Source organism: Tympanuchus pallidicinctus, unplaced genomic scaffold, assembly GCF_026119805.1.
Source record: "Tympanuchus pallidicinctus isolate F22 unplaced genomic scaffold, pur_lepc_1.0 scaffold1, whole genome shotgun sequence".
NCBI lineage: Eukaryota > Metazoa > Chordata > Aves > Galliformes > Phasianidae > Tympanuchus > Tympanuchus pallidicinctus.
The window spans coordinates 60,030,757-60,046,198 of record NW_026294618.1 but is presented as its reverse complement, the minus strand read 5'-3'; the positions used below and the strand labels follow the sequence as shown (position 1 = coordinate 60,046,198).

The window sequence follows — 15,442 nt, the reverse complement described above, 5'->3', positions numbered from 1 at the left end:
TAGAGCAAGTCCTCTACCAGCAGACTGGCCCGACTATAGTTAAAGCACTTCACTTCTCTTGATTTCAACCTTTCCATCTCCAGCATGGAAACAAAAAAATTCGCACCGTTTATTTTCTCAGAAAGGTTTTGAAACCTCCAGATGATGAACGCTAGATAAGGTGATGCATGGTTTAATATGCTTGGCCACAACGTTGCTATGCAAAGCTGGTAACTACCTGATCCGCTGCAGAGCTACACTAGGAACATTCCTAATGCAGTCTCCCAGAGCTAACAAGCAGCCTTAGAGCAAACAAAAGCCTTTTTCATACTATTGTTGAAGGATTTGATAGCTCTTCTCACAGGTGAATTAAAAATGAGTAAAGCTACAGCATCCGGAAACAATATCACAAGAAACCACTGGTATCAGTACTTACAAGAGCTGGAGTGTTCTCTAACCTGTTATCCTTGCAGCATATATTAGAGAGCAGAACTGCATATTGCAAAGTCCTGTGCTTATCTGGCGCTTGTTTGAGACAATCTGAGGCTTAACCAGGAATGAATAATCTCAGATTCCTGTTTAATCATCATATATTCTTCTCTCAGCTTGCCTATTTTTTTTCTTAATTCTACCATGATCTCTCAGTCTCTCCAACTTCTCCATGACAACAGATGAAGAAAAGCAGAGAAAACACATCAGTTGTATTGGAACCTCCATTATTTTCCCATCCTATGTGGGCCAACTCTCATATCTTCAATTCAAAAAAAAAATAATGCTTTATTTTAGGGCCCATGGAAATAACACATATTCTCAGTGAATCAATAGATCATGCAGTCACACTAATCACCTATTCCTTTAGTGTGACCAAAGTGGCATTAAGGAAAGCAAATAAGAATTAATTATCTTCAAGCAAAAGCTACGAAGTAGAATGATATTACATCTTTGTCAATACACTACGGAGGGGTCAGTTCATCTTCAACCAACATAAAATTGTACAATGATAAAAGAAAACCTGACACAGGATGTGGCTCTCTATAAGCAACTGAGGAAGAAGTAGGTCTTTCCACTAGCCTTATTGATGATCTAACATAACATAGCCTGGCCTATGGATCATTCATAAAGAGATGATTACCCAGTAAGAGATTGGAATAGCAAAAAAAAAAAAAAAAAAAAAAAAAAGCATTCACACAACTATTGCATTTATTATTCAATGACAATGATTGTTTCCTCCTGGCAGTTTGCAGGGGGTGATGGATTTCCATCTCTTTATATTTCACTGGAGGAACTGGGAGACTAATCAGAGGAGGAAGGGCTGTTTCTCAAGACACCGTTACATTTAGTTTGCCTGCATAAAATCAGTGACAAATTCATAATAAAATCATTGCTCAGTGAAATTTCATGAATTAAGTTCAATTTATACTTTTCTTCATAGGATTCCTGAAAGAAAACATAAATTTTTAACAAATTAATCCAAATACAAGAATTCAACAATTTTATGATATTTCTAGTTCTGCCCAGAAGGTCAAAGTCATCTTGAAAAAATATGTGTCATTCTTCACAAGATGGAATTTCTAGTTGCAGAGCACAGCAAAGGAATAGGCAATGAAATCCAGTATTGTTCATCCAAACTTCCCTCTTAAATTTCGTAGATCTTTAAAAAAAATAAACAAAACTCTTTCTCTACTGCACCAGTGCTTTTAGTTAAATAGATACTTTATGAAATTAAAAAAAAAAAAAATTAGAACAAAAATTAAAAATGAGAATGTTTTTATCTTAAACAATCAGAAAAAAATTCTATATTTGCATTAATCTACCATAAGGTTCATGTAATGCTTCTCCACTTGGATTCAGTTTTCCACAAGAACATCAACACATTTGCAGCTGAAAATCTTTCCTCAAAATGTAAATTAAATGCTCCTCCTCTGAAAATTGGCATACGAGATTTGAAAAACCTTTTCAGTGAACCATGGTGAACAGAGGTTAAGAGGCACATTTAAGTTTCAGTCCTAGCAAGGGTAGCAAGTGATAGCACCAATTCAGAACAAAGAAAAAAGTTTGAATGTGGAATACAGAGCTACCAGTAAAACCAATACTACCAATAAGTCACATAGCAGCAGTTTCAGATGCAAACACACTTTAACTTCTAGACACACATACTTACTGGAACAACTGCAACTTAACTAAATGTCATGATTTCACTACTGTTCTGACAAAAATTGATGTTTCCCTCTAAAGCTCAATTTCCTGATGGCAAAAAAAATTCACTATCACAGGTTGAGCAGGGCAAAATAGAAATAAGAAAAAAATCTATTTCTATCTGCAGAACATGTCTGAAAACAATAATCCTCATACAGGTGTGAAATAAATGCAAAATATTAGAGTTAGTGCAACTTCCGTTGTAATTTTTATGCAGGGCTGTCAGTACTGGGTATCTTTATCTATTTATTTATTTTTCTCCTTTATACATTTGGGATTGTTCATCTGTTTAGTAATATCCAAAGGCTGGAACAAAATGGGATACTGATTCTGAATGAAAATACAGGCTTTAAGCTCACTGCCCATTGCTTCTCCACTTGGCAAATACATGCATGGGCCAGCTGCAAAAAACTGGGTTTTGTTCTCAACCAGTTCTGTGCCAGGTTAGCTCCATCAGTAAGCAAAAAATGTACAAGAGAAGTTGTATCTTAAATGACAATTTTGCCCATTTAGAGATCCTATATTTGATTTGAAACATCAAAACATTTGAAGTATGTAGCACCTTTGCCATATATTCCTAGCCCAAATAGGAGGTCTTGAGCAATTACCCCTGCTAATGAAGAGCAGCATCCCTCTGGAAAACTGCCAAGAAGCAGTCAATTCTTGCCCAGGTGATGCCTCTTCTTGGAGACTGTGTGAGCTCCAGCTTGCAAATGCTCCAGAAGAAAGTAGTGGAGTGAAATTGGTGCATGAAGCTGTTTGTGGGGGAAAGAAAATTTGTTCAGTGAGCAAAAGCAGGAGCAGTGCTCTAATACCGAAGACCAGGCTTCATGTCACCTGAAGTTCTAGTCATGAATCATGAGTCTGAGAAGACAAAAAGGCTGCAATTAACAGCTGATCATCTACAGAGCTATACTTTCCTAAAACCTCAAAGGTCCTACAGATGTGTGTCTAAGAAAAATCATTTTCTAAGCTCATGTGCGCTAAGTTATTGTTTCCTCATCCTTTAAAAGGTAGGATTGGAAGATAAGGCTTCAGGCCTATGCAACAGACTCCGTTTCACCTGAAGAGTAGAACTGGAACAGCCAGTGACAATCTCAACACTTGACTTGGCCCATTAGCAAGATACCATTCAAATATTGATGTTCTATGACCTCTTCAACTGATCAAAAACTGGCATCATTTCAGATATACTTACAGGGGCATTCCCATCAGCTTCCATGAATGGTTTCAAAGTTTAGAGAGAAAGCTGTAAAAAGAGAAGGTTTGTTTACTTTAGTTCCTCATTATATTTTCATCTAATATTAGTCTTGGCAACAGAGTGAAAAAAGGTTTAATGTGATTTGTCTTGCCAAATCTTCATCCTTCCTTATTCTCTCGCTCTCTCAAAAATAGATCTTTCCTCAAGGTAACACCATGTTATGTGAAATAATTGTACTGATACAGAAGTCAACTATCAGTAAGAACCACTAAATATTATCCAAGTTTTTCTCTTAAATAAACATACTAAAACTCATCAATATGGTTTGATGGGAGCTGGTTTTAGTTAGTTTATTTGTTTTCAGAGCCTTTTGATTGGTTGGTTAGGGTGTTTTTGTAGGAAATGAATAGAAAGTAAATAAATCTTGGAATGTATTTCACCCCCTTACCAGTGCGATAGATATCAATAGAATTTTTATTTCCACTTCAGCTGAGTTATTGTGTGTTTTCTGAGAATTTTAATCAATTAGTCTACTCTCTTTACTGAAAGCAGAGGATTTAATAGTTCACTACCTTATAACAACTTGTAGCTTTCCAACCTGGACAGCAAAATCTGTGTAGTCCAGTAGCATATGCTAGGGGTTTTATTCCACGGATAAAAAGGTAACATGCTTTGTGTATACAATTTCCTTCAGTACATTGATTGCAGTCAATAGTCTGTTCCTTACATTATTTTCCTTATGTTGGTAAAATGAACATATAACAAAAGAATCTGTGTAGCAGAGATAGTAAAGGAAAACACGCCAACTTCTTTGTTGCAAGTAAAATTCCTATCGAACTCATCTCTTTGTATGAAAGAATCTCTCAATGAAAAAGGAGAGAGTAGAAGACTTTGCTGAGGTGAGCAAGAAGGGATTTCTAGAGACACTTCAGAAGATTTTGTAACAGTAACATTTTCCTGTTATTAAAACAAAAAAATTTAAGATATGTGCTATTCCTCCTACGTAATGCTTCATTTTGAAAATAAAATATTGGGAAATAAAACCCACCTACTGGCTTCCAGCAGTGTCAAACCAAAAATAGAAATACAAACAAATTCACATTCTTCTGACTCTCAGCTTCTTCTATTCAAAAATAGAAGGACACACTTTCTAAAAGTGGCTCAAACTAAAGTATTATGAAGATGAGGAAAGATTTTATAGCAAATAATTTCAAGGATGTTTAGAAATAATAGCCATTATAAACAAGCAGAGGAAACACCTTTACTTGTACAAGCAAATTAAATAAACTTCAAATGTTGTGCCAAAAAGTAATGGAAGAACAGACAAAATTATACTAATTATTGTGACATGTGGCTTTATTTCCTGTCAATTCTTCATTTCATGTATGCTTTGAGGTTTTAGGGGCGAGGAGAGTGTGTGTAATTACACAAACTGCCAAATTTGAATCTGCCACTATACAAGAAATGAGAGGAGAAGCATCAGTTAATTGGCAAGGAAATGTTTCCGCCTGTGTGACTTGTGCCAAAAGAGTTGAAATGGCGTCCAGCAGGTCTTTCTCAATGACTTTAACTCAAACTGTGGTTTGGTTTCCAGAAACCAGCTTAAGCAGTCTTTGAGCCAGCATCCAGATTTCAAAAGCAGTATTGACTTCTGTCTCATTCTAAGCAAGCATAAAATTTATTATTCCCTGTGTATGGAAAGGTGTAAATATATGTTCACTAAAGATTGGCTCTCATATAGATAACCTAAATTTATTTCCCTTAAATAAACCTATTCTGCGTGAGATAAGTTACACTGTGAAATAACATTAAGATTTTTATGCTTACTCATGTTACTCAACAGCTGCCAAACCAACACTTAGGAAGGGCATGCCTTGTTTATCTCTGCACTATAGTAAAGTGCTTCATTTCAATTATTCACAGCTGTTCCATGGGAGAAGCACCTATCCTTTCTGAATAGATGAATGGATTAAGTGATGGAGTTGGATAAATTTAGCCACTAAAGAAGAGCTATGCTATATCCACCCTACTGGATGGACCACCATGAGTCTACCAGGGCTGTCTCTAGAAACTGTAGTCCACCATCAAAATTCCCTCCCACACACTACAGTTAGATCTCCTGCTGAGCCATGTCCATTCCACGCCTATGATGTGAGATGGCCACGCCATTCCTCAGGCTTCACAGTAGTCAGGGAGCATGCCAGTATTTGGTGGTTTTGCTATTAAAAGGGCTTTCCACAGAACAAAACTACATCTGATCCCAGGAGATTAACAAGCCAGCAGGAGACAAGGACTGATTTTACATCACAGGGAGTCTGTCCTGATTCCTAACTGGAAAAGATGCAGCAGGAGAACAAGTGGCCTGGACCACCTCATTTCATAGCACTCGTTAAAGACTACAGACATGTGCATATCTTTGCCCCAACTCAGGCAGACATTAAATAAGTAGGGTATCACCTGCAAAAGGGTACCCTAACCACCAAGGTGAGGATGTGGTGTTCCAGTCCTCCCCTGAAGATTCCAGGATTGCAGTCATCTGTGGTGGATGCTGATGGAAAATGGAGCAAGTCAGAGAGAGAGAGAAAATAAAACTGAACACAGCAGAAGTTCTTCCACCTCAAGGGGTTTATAATGGAGAACAAACATTAATCTCTCACATCCCACAGGATAAAATGTAATTAATCTACTGGATTAAATCTAAACAGGACGGTTTTACATTATCAGTTTGTAAACCTACATTTATTTAGCTTTATTTAGAGATGTCATTTAATTTCTGTCTGAATTGAATAAATTATGCCAAAAGCAGTTTCAGGTAGAAGATTTCCAATTCAGTTTTCTGAGGGTTTTTTGTTTTGATTCAACAGCTGAACTACAAATATCAGATTGCATATCTTTATTTATTGGTACACCTTCAATCCTGCTCTTTCAAGAGTAGTAAACAAGTAGGTACATCAGAAATAGATGTTGCAATGAATGTGGAAATACAGTAAGTGACTTAACAGAAATATCTTGCAATCATTTCCATTTGCCTGCATCATCTGTTCTGAAATAAATAGAAATATCTCCGTTAAAGATCAAAGCAAAGTTAAGAGGGGAAAAAGAATGAGAAAAAATAGCTTGAAAAATAATCCACTGAATTTCCAATGATTGTCATTTGGGGAAAAGAAAAAAAAAACCTAACTTAATCCATTAGTAATACTCCTCTTGTGGAAGTTAAAATCTACGTGGCCTGATACTGTCTTATTATGATGACATTGGAGTAAATCTGCCAGATATGCCTTCCAAGCATCCCTCAGATGACATCCAGTGCAGGCATATGCTTTTCTGTTTTTGAGCAAAATATTTGAGATATGCAATATGAGTCAAACCATTTGTATTGTAGAAGCACCCAATATGTGCATAGCTCAGTGTCTATTCAGATGGCATTTAGAAAAATCCTGTTTTTTCCAAGCACCAAGTCAAGGTCATAAGAAAACCTGGAAAATAAATGTTTTGCCTTCCATTTCTCACTTTGGTCACTGTCTTTAGCATATCTGCTAACTTTCTGTTTGGCTGCCTACCACAATCTGCACTTCAATGGGCAAGGAATTGACAGGCAATACGAAATTAGCAATGGCACTACAAAAATGTGCCTAGAAAATCAATGATTACTTAATCACTGATCTCACTCAGAAGCATTAGGAATAACATTGCCTCAAATTAATTATAGCAGTGCTCGAAGCACTGTCCTGTGTCAAGGAGACCGCCTTATATAATAGTCCTAAATTATCACATTACTTCTAACTGAGGTTGTTGTAACAATGCAGGGGAAAAGTTATCACAACGATTAGTAATTGCCCTGAGGATTACTAGAGATCAATTTAATCTGTCAGAACCTTATCATTAGCTACTAATTAATCAGATCTAGTCAGTTATTTAACTGGTTAATTAAATGTCTAAATCAACAGTCCTACTTGCACAATCGATTTGTGATCTGCAGATTTGTTCCATTTCCCAGCTCACGAGGAAAGTCAGGTATTGAGCTGGTGACGTGCAATATGGCAAACAGGAAATGAAGCACTTTACACAAAAGCTCATGGACAATGCCGCCTCAGCTGAGTCTCCATTACTCCATATTTCCAAATGTAGATGAAACTACACCTTTGGTATTGAAAAGAACAAGTCTATTAAGGTATAATTATTAAAAAGTAAGTCGTAATTATCAAAGAATACTTTCAATATTGACAACAATGGATAAAGTTAAGCATACTAAGTAAAAATTAACCATTGAATAGCTGCATAATTTCTTATAGCAGGCCTAGCAGCAAGGAAATCCATCTGCCACATTATAACAGTATCAGTTATAATTTTATTTTTAAAGGTATTTGGAAATGATTCACTCCCCCCACCTGCAAGCAATTCAAAAAGGCAACTTCTGGCTCTGTTTGGGTGAGAGCCAGGATAAACTGGAACAAAGTTCACTGCTCCTGCCTCTGAGACAAAGAGGGTTTCCCAAGGGCCTGATGGGATGGTGGCCAGCCATGATCAGTTTGGCCAGGGAGCCAAGAGCGAGTGGCAGGGAACAGGCACTGACAGTTCCAAGAAAGCAGCTGCCTTCTAAAGGAAAGTGGCTGGGAAGAAAGACAAGTTTCAATAGAAGAGAGGAACTCCAGATGCCTTGGGGCCTCCCAGGTGAAAAAAAAAGAGAACACAGAAATTAGCATTTCTGCCCCAAACATGAATTTGCATGCAGGCTCCTTACAACATTGAGCTGATTCCTAGTGCTGTTCTGCTCTTAGAAAGTCATGCAAATCCCAAACAAAAACAAATGACAGAAGAGAGTACATCATTCTGCTCTCTGTTTTTGAGATCAGCCATTCAGCAAACGCAGCTTTGATGGAAAATGGCAAGGTCCAATACCTAAAGAGCAAACAAGAGGGATGTCTCCTCAACATAAAAGACCAGAACTATATTAATGTTAAATGCGAATGGTGGCAGTGGCAGGAACCTGAGCAATCCTCACTGGAAGTCTGCTCTGAAAAACATTTGCTATGAAGGCATTGCAGAAGGTTTTATGCACTTGTCAGTTATGAAAAGTAAAAAAAAAAAAATTTTAAAAAGGAATGACAGCAATAGTTTATTGCAAAACATTTTGTAAATGAGGAGGTCAACATTCAGAGGAAAAAGTGAAAAAAAAAGTAAAGGTATTTTCATCAAAATGAACCCAACTTAAACCAGGGATAATTAAAAAAAAAAAAAACCCTTCCAAGAGGAACTGACCAGTTAGTTCCTTTGGTGTGCCCCTGTCATTCCTCAGCATCCTTTCACGAAGGGCAGGAAAGGAGTCTGCTTTGCACATCCTAGCTTCCTGCTCTGCCCCATGCCACCCCAAAGACAAAGCAACTTCAGAACCTCACCCTAGAACACAGTGGAATATTTTTTTCGGATAATTTTTTAATTCTCCTCTGCCCCCCAAATCACCATGCACATGTAAATTACCCTCAGAGATAAGTGCTGTGGAGAGGGCTCAGATGCCTGTAGCTGCTCTTGCCATGACTGCAGAGCTGCCTGGGGACACCACAGCCTCACACCAGTACAAGCGGAGTCAGCGTGTGTACAGCCATTATTTGACATAAGGACACGGAACCAAGACTGGAGAAGAAGCCAACTGACCCATTCCATGCATTCAGCTCCTCTCTCTCTAGGGTACGATGGATGGAGTTTTCTCCTATGCTCCAAAACCAGTTATTTGAGCAGTATGATCAGCCCTGATGAGAGGTGAAACAAGGACATTCAGTCCCATTACAGTTGTATGCAGTGAAATACATCAGGATAACAGAAGCACATTTCTGACTCCCATGGTTGAGGAAAAAGAAGGCTAAAAAATTGCTGCTTTTTGCATACTCTGAAGTTTGGGTGTGAATTTTCTTCCTTTCACCCAGGCAATGCTGGCTGTATCTATACAAAATGCCAACTATTCACACCTTCAGAGAAACATCAAGAGATCAGCTTTTTAAAAAGCAAAGCAAAATCATTGTACTGATCCTTATGAGAATTAAGCAACAAATAGCTTCTTCTTCCATCAAAGACTTCCACTCCATGTATACAGTTCACCAACAAACAAACAGATATCATGAAAACTGCCCGATTTTTCATTAAGAGTTCAGGAGCACTGAAGAATTTATATTCCTTCCACCCTTCATAGTACGCAAAATACACAAGTGATACTCAAGTCACACGAGTGCAGCAGAGCAATCCTAGTGGGAGGTACAGCGATGGCAAAGTGTTCTGGCGGACTGCAATGTAGGAGGATGAAATTGCTTCTGGACTACAAAGAAGACTGGCCAGCTATAGAAATGTGCATGCTGTCTTATTTCTCCAGGAAAAAGAGATTGAGGAAAATTTGGACTGCTCACATCTGTGCTTTAGCAGATAAATTTATCTATTATTTATTCCTAAATTCAACACCCAGGTCCACATGCTAGCTAGGAACATGGAGTTTCTAAGACAAGGAGGCCACAAGTTGGATGTGAGGCTGGGAGCCAGTATAGTACTTCTAAGTTAGACCAAATTTGGACTGCTGAGAGGTGAAAAAATCACCTCTGGGATAAAAGTTCACAGATATGACAAGAATAATGCTCTTATAAACCCTTTGTCCTTCAAATCCAACTTAATCAGCAATGGCTTCCCTTTTTCTAGATGAATTCAGCAATAGATTTCATTTTCTGTTAATCATGTGAACTCCCACTATAGGCTCAGAACACTATCAGCTCTTTTTTACTTAAATTATGTTTGCAATGAGCAATTGGAGAAATCCACATAAGAAGAGCATAGTAATAAATATCTCCTAGAAATGTCCTCCCACCAGCATAAAAAAGGGTCTTGTCCAACATGAGCAGTACAACCCTAGGAAATGAAATAAAATTTAGAAAAATACAATACTGGTTGCAAATATTTGCTACAATTTTCTGCAGACATCAGCACCTCAAGGCATCCAGGATTTGCTATCACTCTTGCTTCTTCAACACTATAGCCCTTGCCAGAACATCTGCACACAGAAATAAATCATTAAAAATGACAGTTTGATACTCCCTTAAACGTAAGCTCAACTATATTAGACACTTGCATCAGTTTCTTGAAACTTACACGAGCGAACACTCCCTCATGCCTTTTCTAAGAGGCCGCCTTCATTGCAGTAAAGTCTGAAAGTAATGGAGGGAACATTTCTATAGAGGAAAGTTTAATGCAACAGAACTGTTTGCAGCAAACCAAAAATTGAATTTTCCACAAGAACAATTTCTAGGTTTTCTCACAAGATTTTGACTTTTATATGTCACAAACCATATTTCGCCAAATTTTTTCCCTTCCAATTCCTCAACATTGTGGTTCTCCCGATACTTTAGACAATTTTAAGTCCCAGTCTCTCTCTCCTGTTTTTCTGATGAACTAGTACCATGCACTTTGTCTCTTTTTCTGTTTGGAAGAGTGTAGGCTGACGTAAAGTACCTCCATTTTTGAACTTAACTCCTATATAGATATATTTCAAGTTTTGCAGAAGAAAAGTAAACAGCCAAAAAAACTATTAGACTTTCCACTGATAACAAATGTTAATAAATTCAAAATAAAAGCAGCATCATCAAATATTTAATGATAGTTTATGGCTCACAGTAATTGTAGCCTCTATAGTTAATCTGACTTTTATGATCCTCTTTCAATAAATAATTTTTTATTTTTACTTGAGTTTTCCTTCCCAAGCCATGTGCCTTTTTGGCAACAAATCCATCCAGGTTAGAATACTAATTAATGAGCAGTAAATGCCTGGAGAAAAGCTACCCCATGCTTAGTATTTCCCTTTGCAGAGCTGTAATTTATAACAGTTGAAGAGTTAGAGACTAATACAAGGATTTGAAAAGTCCATAATTTGTCTCATTTGAAATCAGCTCACTTGATGACACAACTTTCAACACACACTTTTTCTGATCTCTCATGCTTTCCTCAAGCACCACGACACGTCCTGTTTGTGCTCGCAGATTCTTGTGCCTTCTGACCGGATGTTACAACTTAGGACATCAATTTTGCAATCATTATCAAGACCAACATGGTTATAATTCTCCTGCCCTGTTAAAGTCTTTGAAAAGATCTGAAAAAAAAAATCGAGAAGTCTCTGAAAGATTTGGATACAACTCCTCTATGCATATCACTGGCAGAGTACAACTAAGTTATTACTTCAATATGAGTGATAGTGCTTTTCAAATACATGAGCACATTCAGAAACACCTCAGCAAGGATACACAGCTCTGAGTGGAGTATCTGATTGTAAAATCTTATATAATACCAGTAAAGACCCAATTTCTTGAGAAATCCATTACTCACCATTCCTTAAAATCTGAACTTATATCCATTACATTACATTCAGTAATGAGAATTAACTTGAAAGAAGTCTAAATATGAGCAAGATAAGCCCCAAATTCAAGCAAACTTAACATGCCAAAATGACAACTTTAAATCCTATCGACTAGTGAGGAAGTTTTTTTAAACTAAAAGGTTGACACTGTAACAATGACAACAGAAGATTTTTCATCTTCAAGATATCGTTAGTCCTGTTCTGTACTTCTCTTTCACAGTTTCAGAGAACACGATGTTTTCACTGAATAAACCTGAAATCTTGAAAGATTTAATAAACTTTCTTAAGAGAGTACACAGAAAAAAACAAGGGCAGGTGGTTTTATCCAGAAACATAGATTAGATTAAATGGTCTAATGACTAAATGACTAATTAAACAAAAATAAACATTTCCAGCTTGTGCATTTCCTTTTCTTCCTGACTTTTTTTCCCCATTTATCTTCCCTTTTGTCAAAATCTGTACCCCAACATAGGGCAACAAAAAACATTAAGTGGAATAAAACTTTAATAATAGAATCTTAGAATGGTTTGGGTTGGAAGGGACCTTAGAGATCGTCTAGTTCCAACCCCCCTACTATAGACAGTGACACCTCCCCCTAGACCAGGCTGCTCAAAGCCCCATCCAGCCTGGCCTTGAATGCTTCCAGACAGGGGGAATTCATAACCTCGCTGGGCAACCTGTTCCAGTGTCTCACCACTCTCACAGTAAAGAATTTCTTCCTAACATCTAGTCTAAATCTATCCTCTTTCAGTTTAAAGCCATTTCCCCTTGTTCTCTCACTGCATGTCCCTATTAAAAGACCCTCCTCAACTTTCCAGTAGGGCCTCTTTGGGCACTGAAAGGCCACTGTAAGGTCCTCCCCACCACTGAGCCTTCTCTTTTCCAGGCTGAATAATGATGCCATAATTAAATTTCATTACGTCCTTGTTTAAAAATATTCGTATTTCGAAATCTACTGAAGCTTTTAAGTATTAATTTTGTAACTTGAAAACAACTCAGCAATAATGTAAAACAAACATTTGCAAGGTTAGAATAGGGAACCCACCTCTCATGAAGTAGATAGGACTTTTATCCTCAGTATATGATTTGTTGAGATTTATGAGGAAGAAAAAATCCAAACTATTTCAGCAAGAAAATCAATGTACTTCAAAGAAAAGGACTTTTAATTTTACCTTAAATGTCTGCTTCTTCAGAGTTTAAACTTAGCAAAAGAAAATGAGCTGACCACATGTATTAGGACAAAGGAATGCTGAAATGTTGAACTCAAGGTAGCCAAGGCTGAAACTCCACAGAGTTTTGTAAGTCAGGTAAGTGGTGGTAATAGCTCTATAAACTGGATGTCAGTCAAGGTTTTGGCACGTTTCCTAAAGTGTTGCTCATGCAGCCAGTATGTTCATACTGTATGAATTCATTGAAAGTAAAATAATGCATGAGAAACAATGGAGGAAAGGTAGAGATTTTAACTAAGCAACTAATATTCTCACATATCTGCAAGGCAGCCATAAAGGGTCCAAACATAATGCAATGGAATATTTTATAAAGTGATGTAATGGACCAAAACAGGATGAAAATAATTTGGTGTGCTGAGTAGCTATCTCTAAAGCACTGCAAATGTTTCCATCAGGAGGTGAGCAGGCTATCATGCAACCATCATCTCAAAGTTGATCTTGTCAGAAATCTTCGATGTAGGGGAACTGGAGAAAACCCTATGGACTCAGGAATTAGCTGACAGAAGAACAAGGTCTCTCTTCTGTTGTTGCAGAAACCTAAAACCAGGGTTCAATTGCTGTCAACCACTCTTCTAGAACTGTATCTCCACAATGCATCTTTGCTGGCAACTTGGTTTATTCCACATACAGACAGTGTATTCAGAATACAGACAACTGAGAGCCTTGCATCCCCCTGCAATTGAGTATGCTATGTGGCACTTAAGAGAACAGCTTCAATCTTAGTCTCAGCAGGAGGGAAAGTGCTTTAAGTGTGCTGATTGTATGCCTGGGTGCAATCCGCAAGACTCCACATAGAGACACAAGACAAAAATCACACCTGAAAAGAACCCCTCCAGTGCACTAAATTGCCAGTACATAATAATAATACTTTCTGCTTCTCTACTCCACCCCTTTTACCTCCTTTCCCAATTTCCTATTTGCTCTTAGCTAAAACGATATTCAACAACAAATTCTGGAAATGCAGCTTCCTCCTTACCACAAACATTTTCACAATGTTTCTTTCTGAGAAAATTTGACTATTTGACATCATCTTTGCTCTCCTTTACGAGTTTTATGAGATTCACACAAATAATTTGATTGTACTAGGGAGATACAGACAGCTTAGACGCACAAGCAAATTAGTATCTGTCTGCTAAGACATATTAAGTATGGTAGAGATTTAAGCTAAGCTAAATTACCTAGCAGCGGCATTTGCTTTAGATTAGGAGAAAATGAGCACAATTAATATGACTCAGCTCATGCAATACTTTGATAGCAATTTTACCAAAAAGCTATTCCTAGAGGAAAGCATAGTCTTCGATGCACTGAAGAATAAGAGCATGAGTTCTCTTGAGACCTTGCAAGAAGAAATGAGGATAACAAAGCAGCTACACAATGTACCAGAGAAGAGAACTATGTAAAATTATTTACAGTTTTACCACCCAAAATATTGTTAAAGTATTTTTTTTATGAAGAGTTAGTAATGAGAATTGCAACTTATTTATTTCCATTATAATAGACTGTGTGTGAGGTATTGTAAGAGCACTGTAGAAAAGAGAAGGGACTACTCACAGTAGTTTCCAGTTTAAGACAGGTTACAAGAAAAGGTTATAGACAAAAGCCAGAATTCCAAGATAGCAATGAGACTGTAGTCACCAGAATCATGTGTTCAGGTTTCAGATAGTGTCAAGTTTCACGTTAGTGCCTTAGCAAGGAGCTTAGAAAAATAATAATGGAATAGTTTTAGGAGCATATGAAAGCACCGTAAGAGGGAAAAGGGGAAATTTAAAATGAGAGTTACAATCAGTTTATGTAAGATACTGTCCAGAAGTGTAAATAGGCTGGGAGACTTCAACAAAGAAGCAGAGAAGAAAATTACACCACTGCAGTGAGTTTCTAAGTTTATATGAGGAGGTGAAACTGTTTTTGTCAAGATCAGAGAATTGGAGATTTCAGTAAACAGAACATGAAATAATGACAACTTAGATGACAGTTTATTCGTGTGCATGGAGAGTGAAAATAGTTGAAATAATGTGCAAAATTAACCATACTTGGAAACAAAGATAGAAAACTGAAGAAGGTGCTTAGAACATAATTTCGCCATCAGAAGTGAGTGGGATGATTTAGCAGTTGGTCATGCTCAGTCCAGCTAAAGGCTGAGCCACAGCATATCAGAGAGACAGGCTAAACTCTGCCAGAAAGAAAAGATAGCTATTATGTTACAGGAGTAGACCTTCTGTTTATGAATGGAGAATCCAAGTTGATGTTTATGAACAAAATCACTCAAAGGGCAGAGAAGAAATGGATCAGAGGACAGGATCCTTTAGCAGACTAAACACAATATTTTGGGATATACCAGCATCTCCTGAAAGATTATTAATTTGTCCCAAAAAGCAGATGGAGAACCACTGGCAGTCAGAGTCACAGAAAGAAAGATTTTAAGTAGAGATTCTCAGAAAAAAAAAGTCAAATATA

At 37.3% G+C, this 15,442-nt stretch overlaps 1 protein-coding gene across 8 annotated transcripts in view; it reads right to left on the bottom strand.

The window, feature by feature from the left end:
• Nucleotides 1–15,442, bottom strand: part of IPCEF1 (interaction protein for cytohesin exchange factors 1) — a 75,399-nt gene that overhangs the window by 45,980 nt on the left and 13,977 nt on the right. For 6 of the 8 annotated variants that reach the window (XM_052686981.1, XM_052686971.1, XM_052686955.1 and 3 more), the window contains exon 2: nucleotides 3,374–3,424. The exons of 1 other annotated variant lie outside the window; for it this stretch is intronic. In XM_052686981.1, the coding sequence (XP_052542941.1) occupies nucleotides 3,374–3,397 (24 nt within the window). In that variant the 5' untranslated portion in view covers nucleotides 3,398–3,424. Of the gene's footprint in view, nucleotides 1–415; nucleotides 914–3,373; nucleotides 3,425–15,442 lie in introns of those variants that run through there. One more of the 8 variants, XM_052687022.1, reaches the window with a different exon arrangement.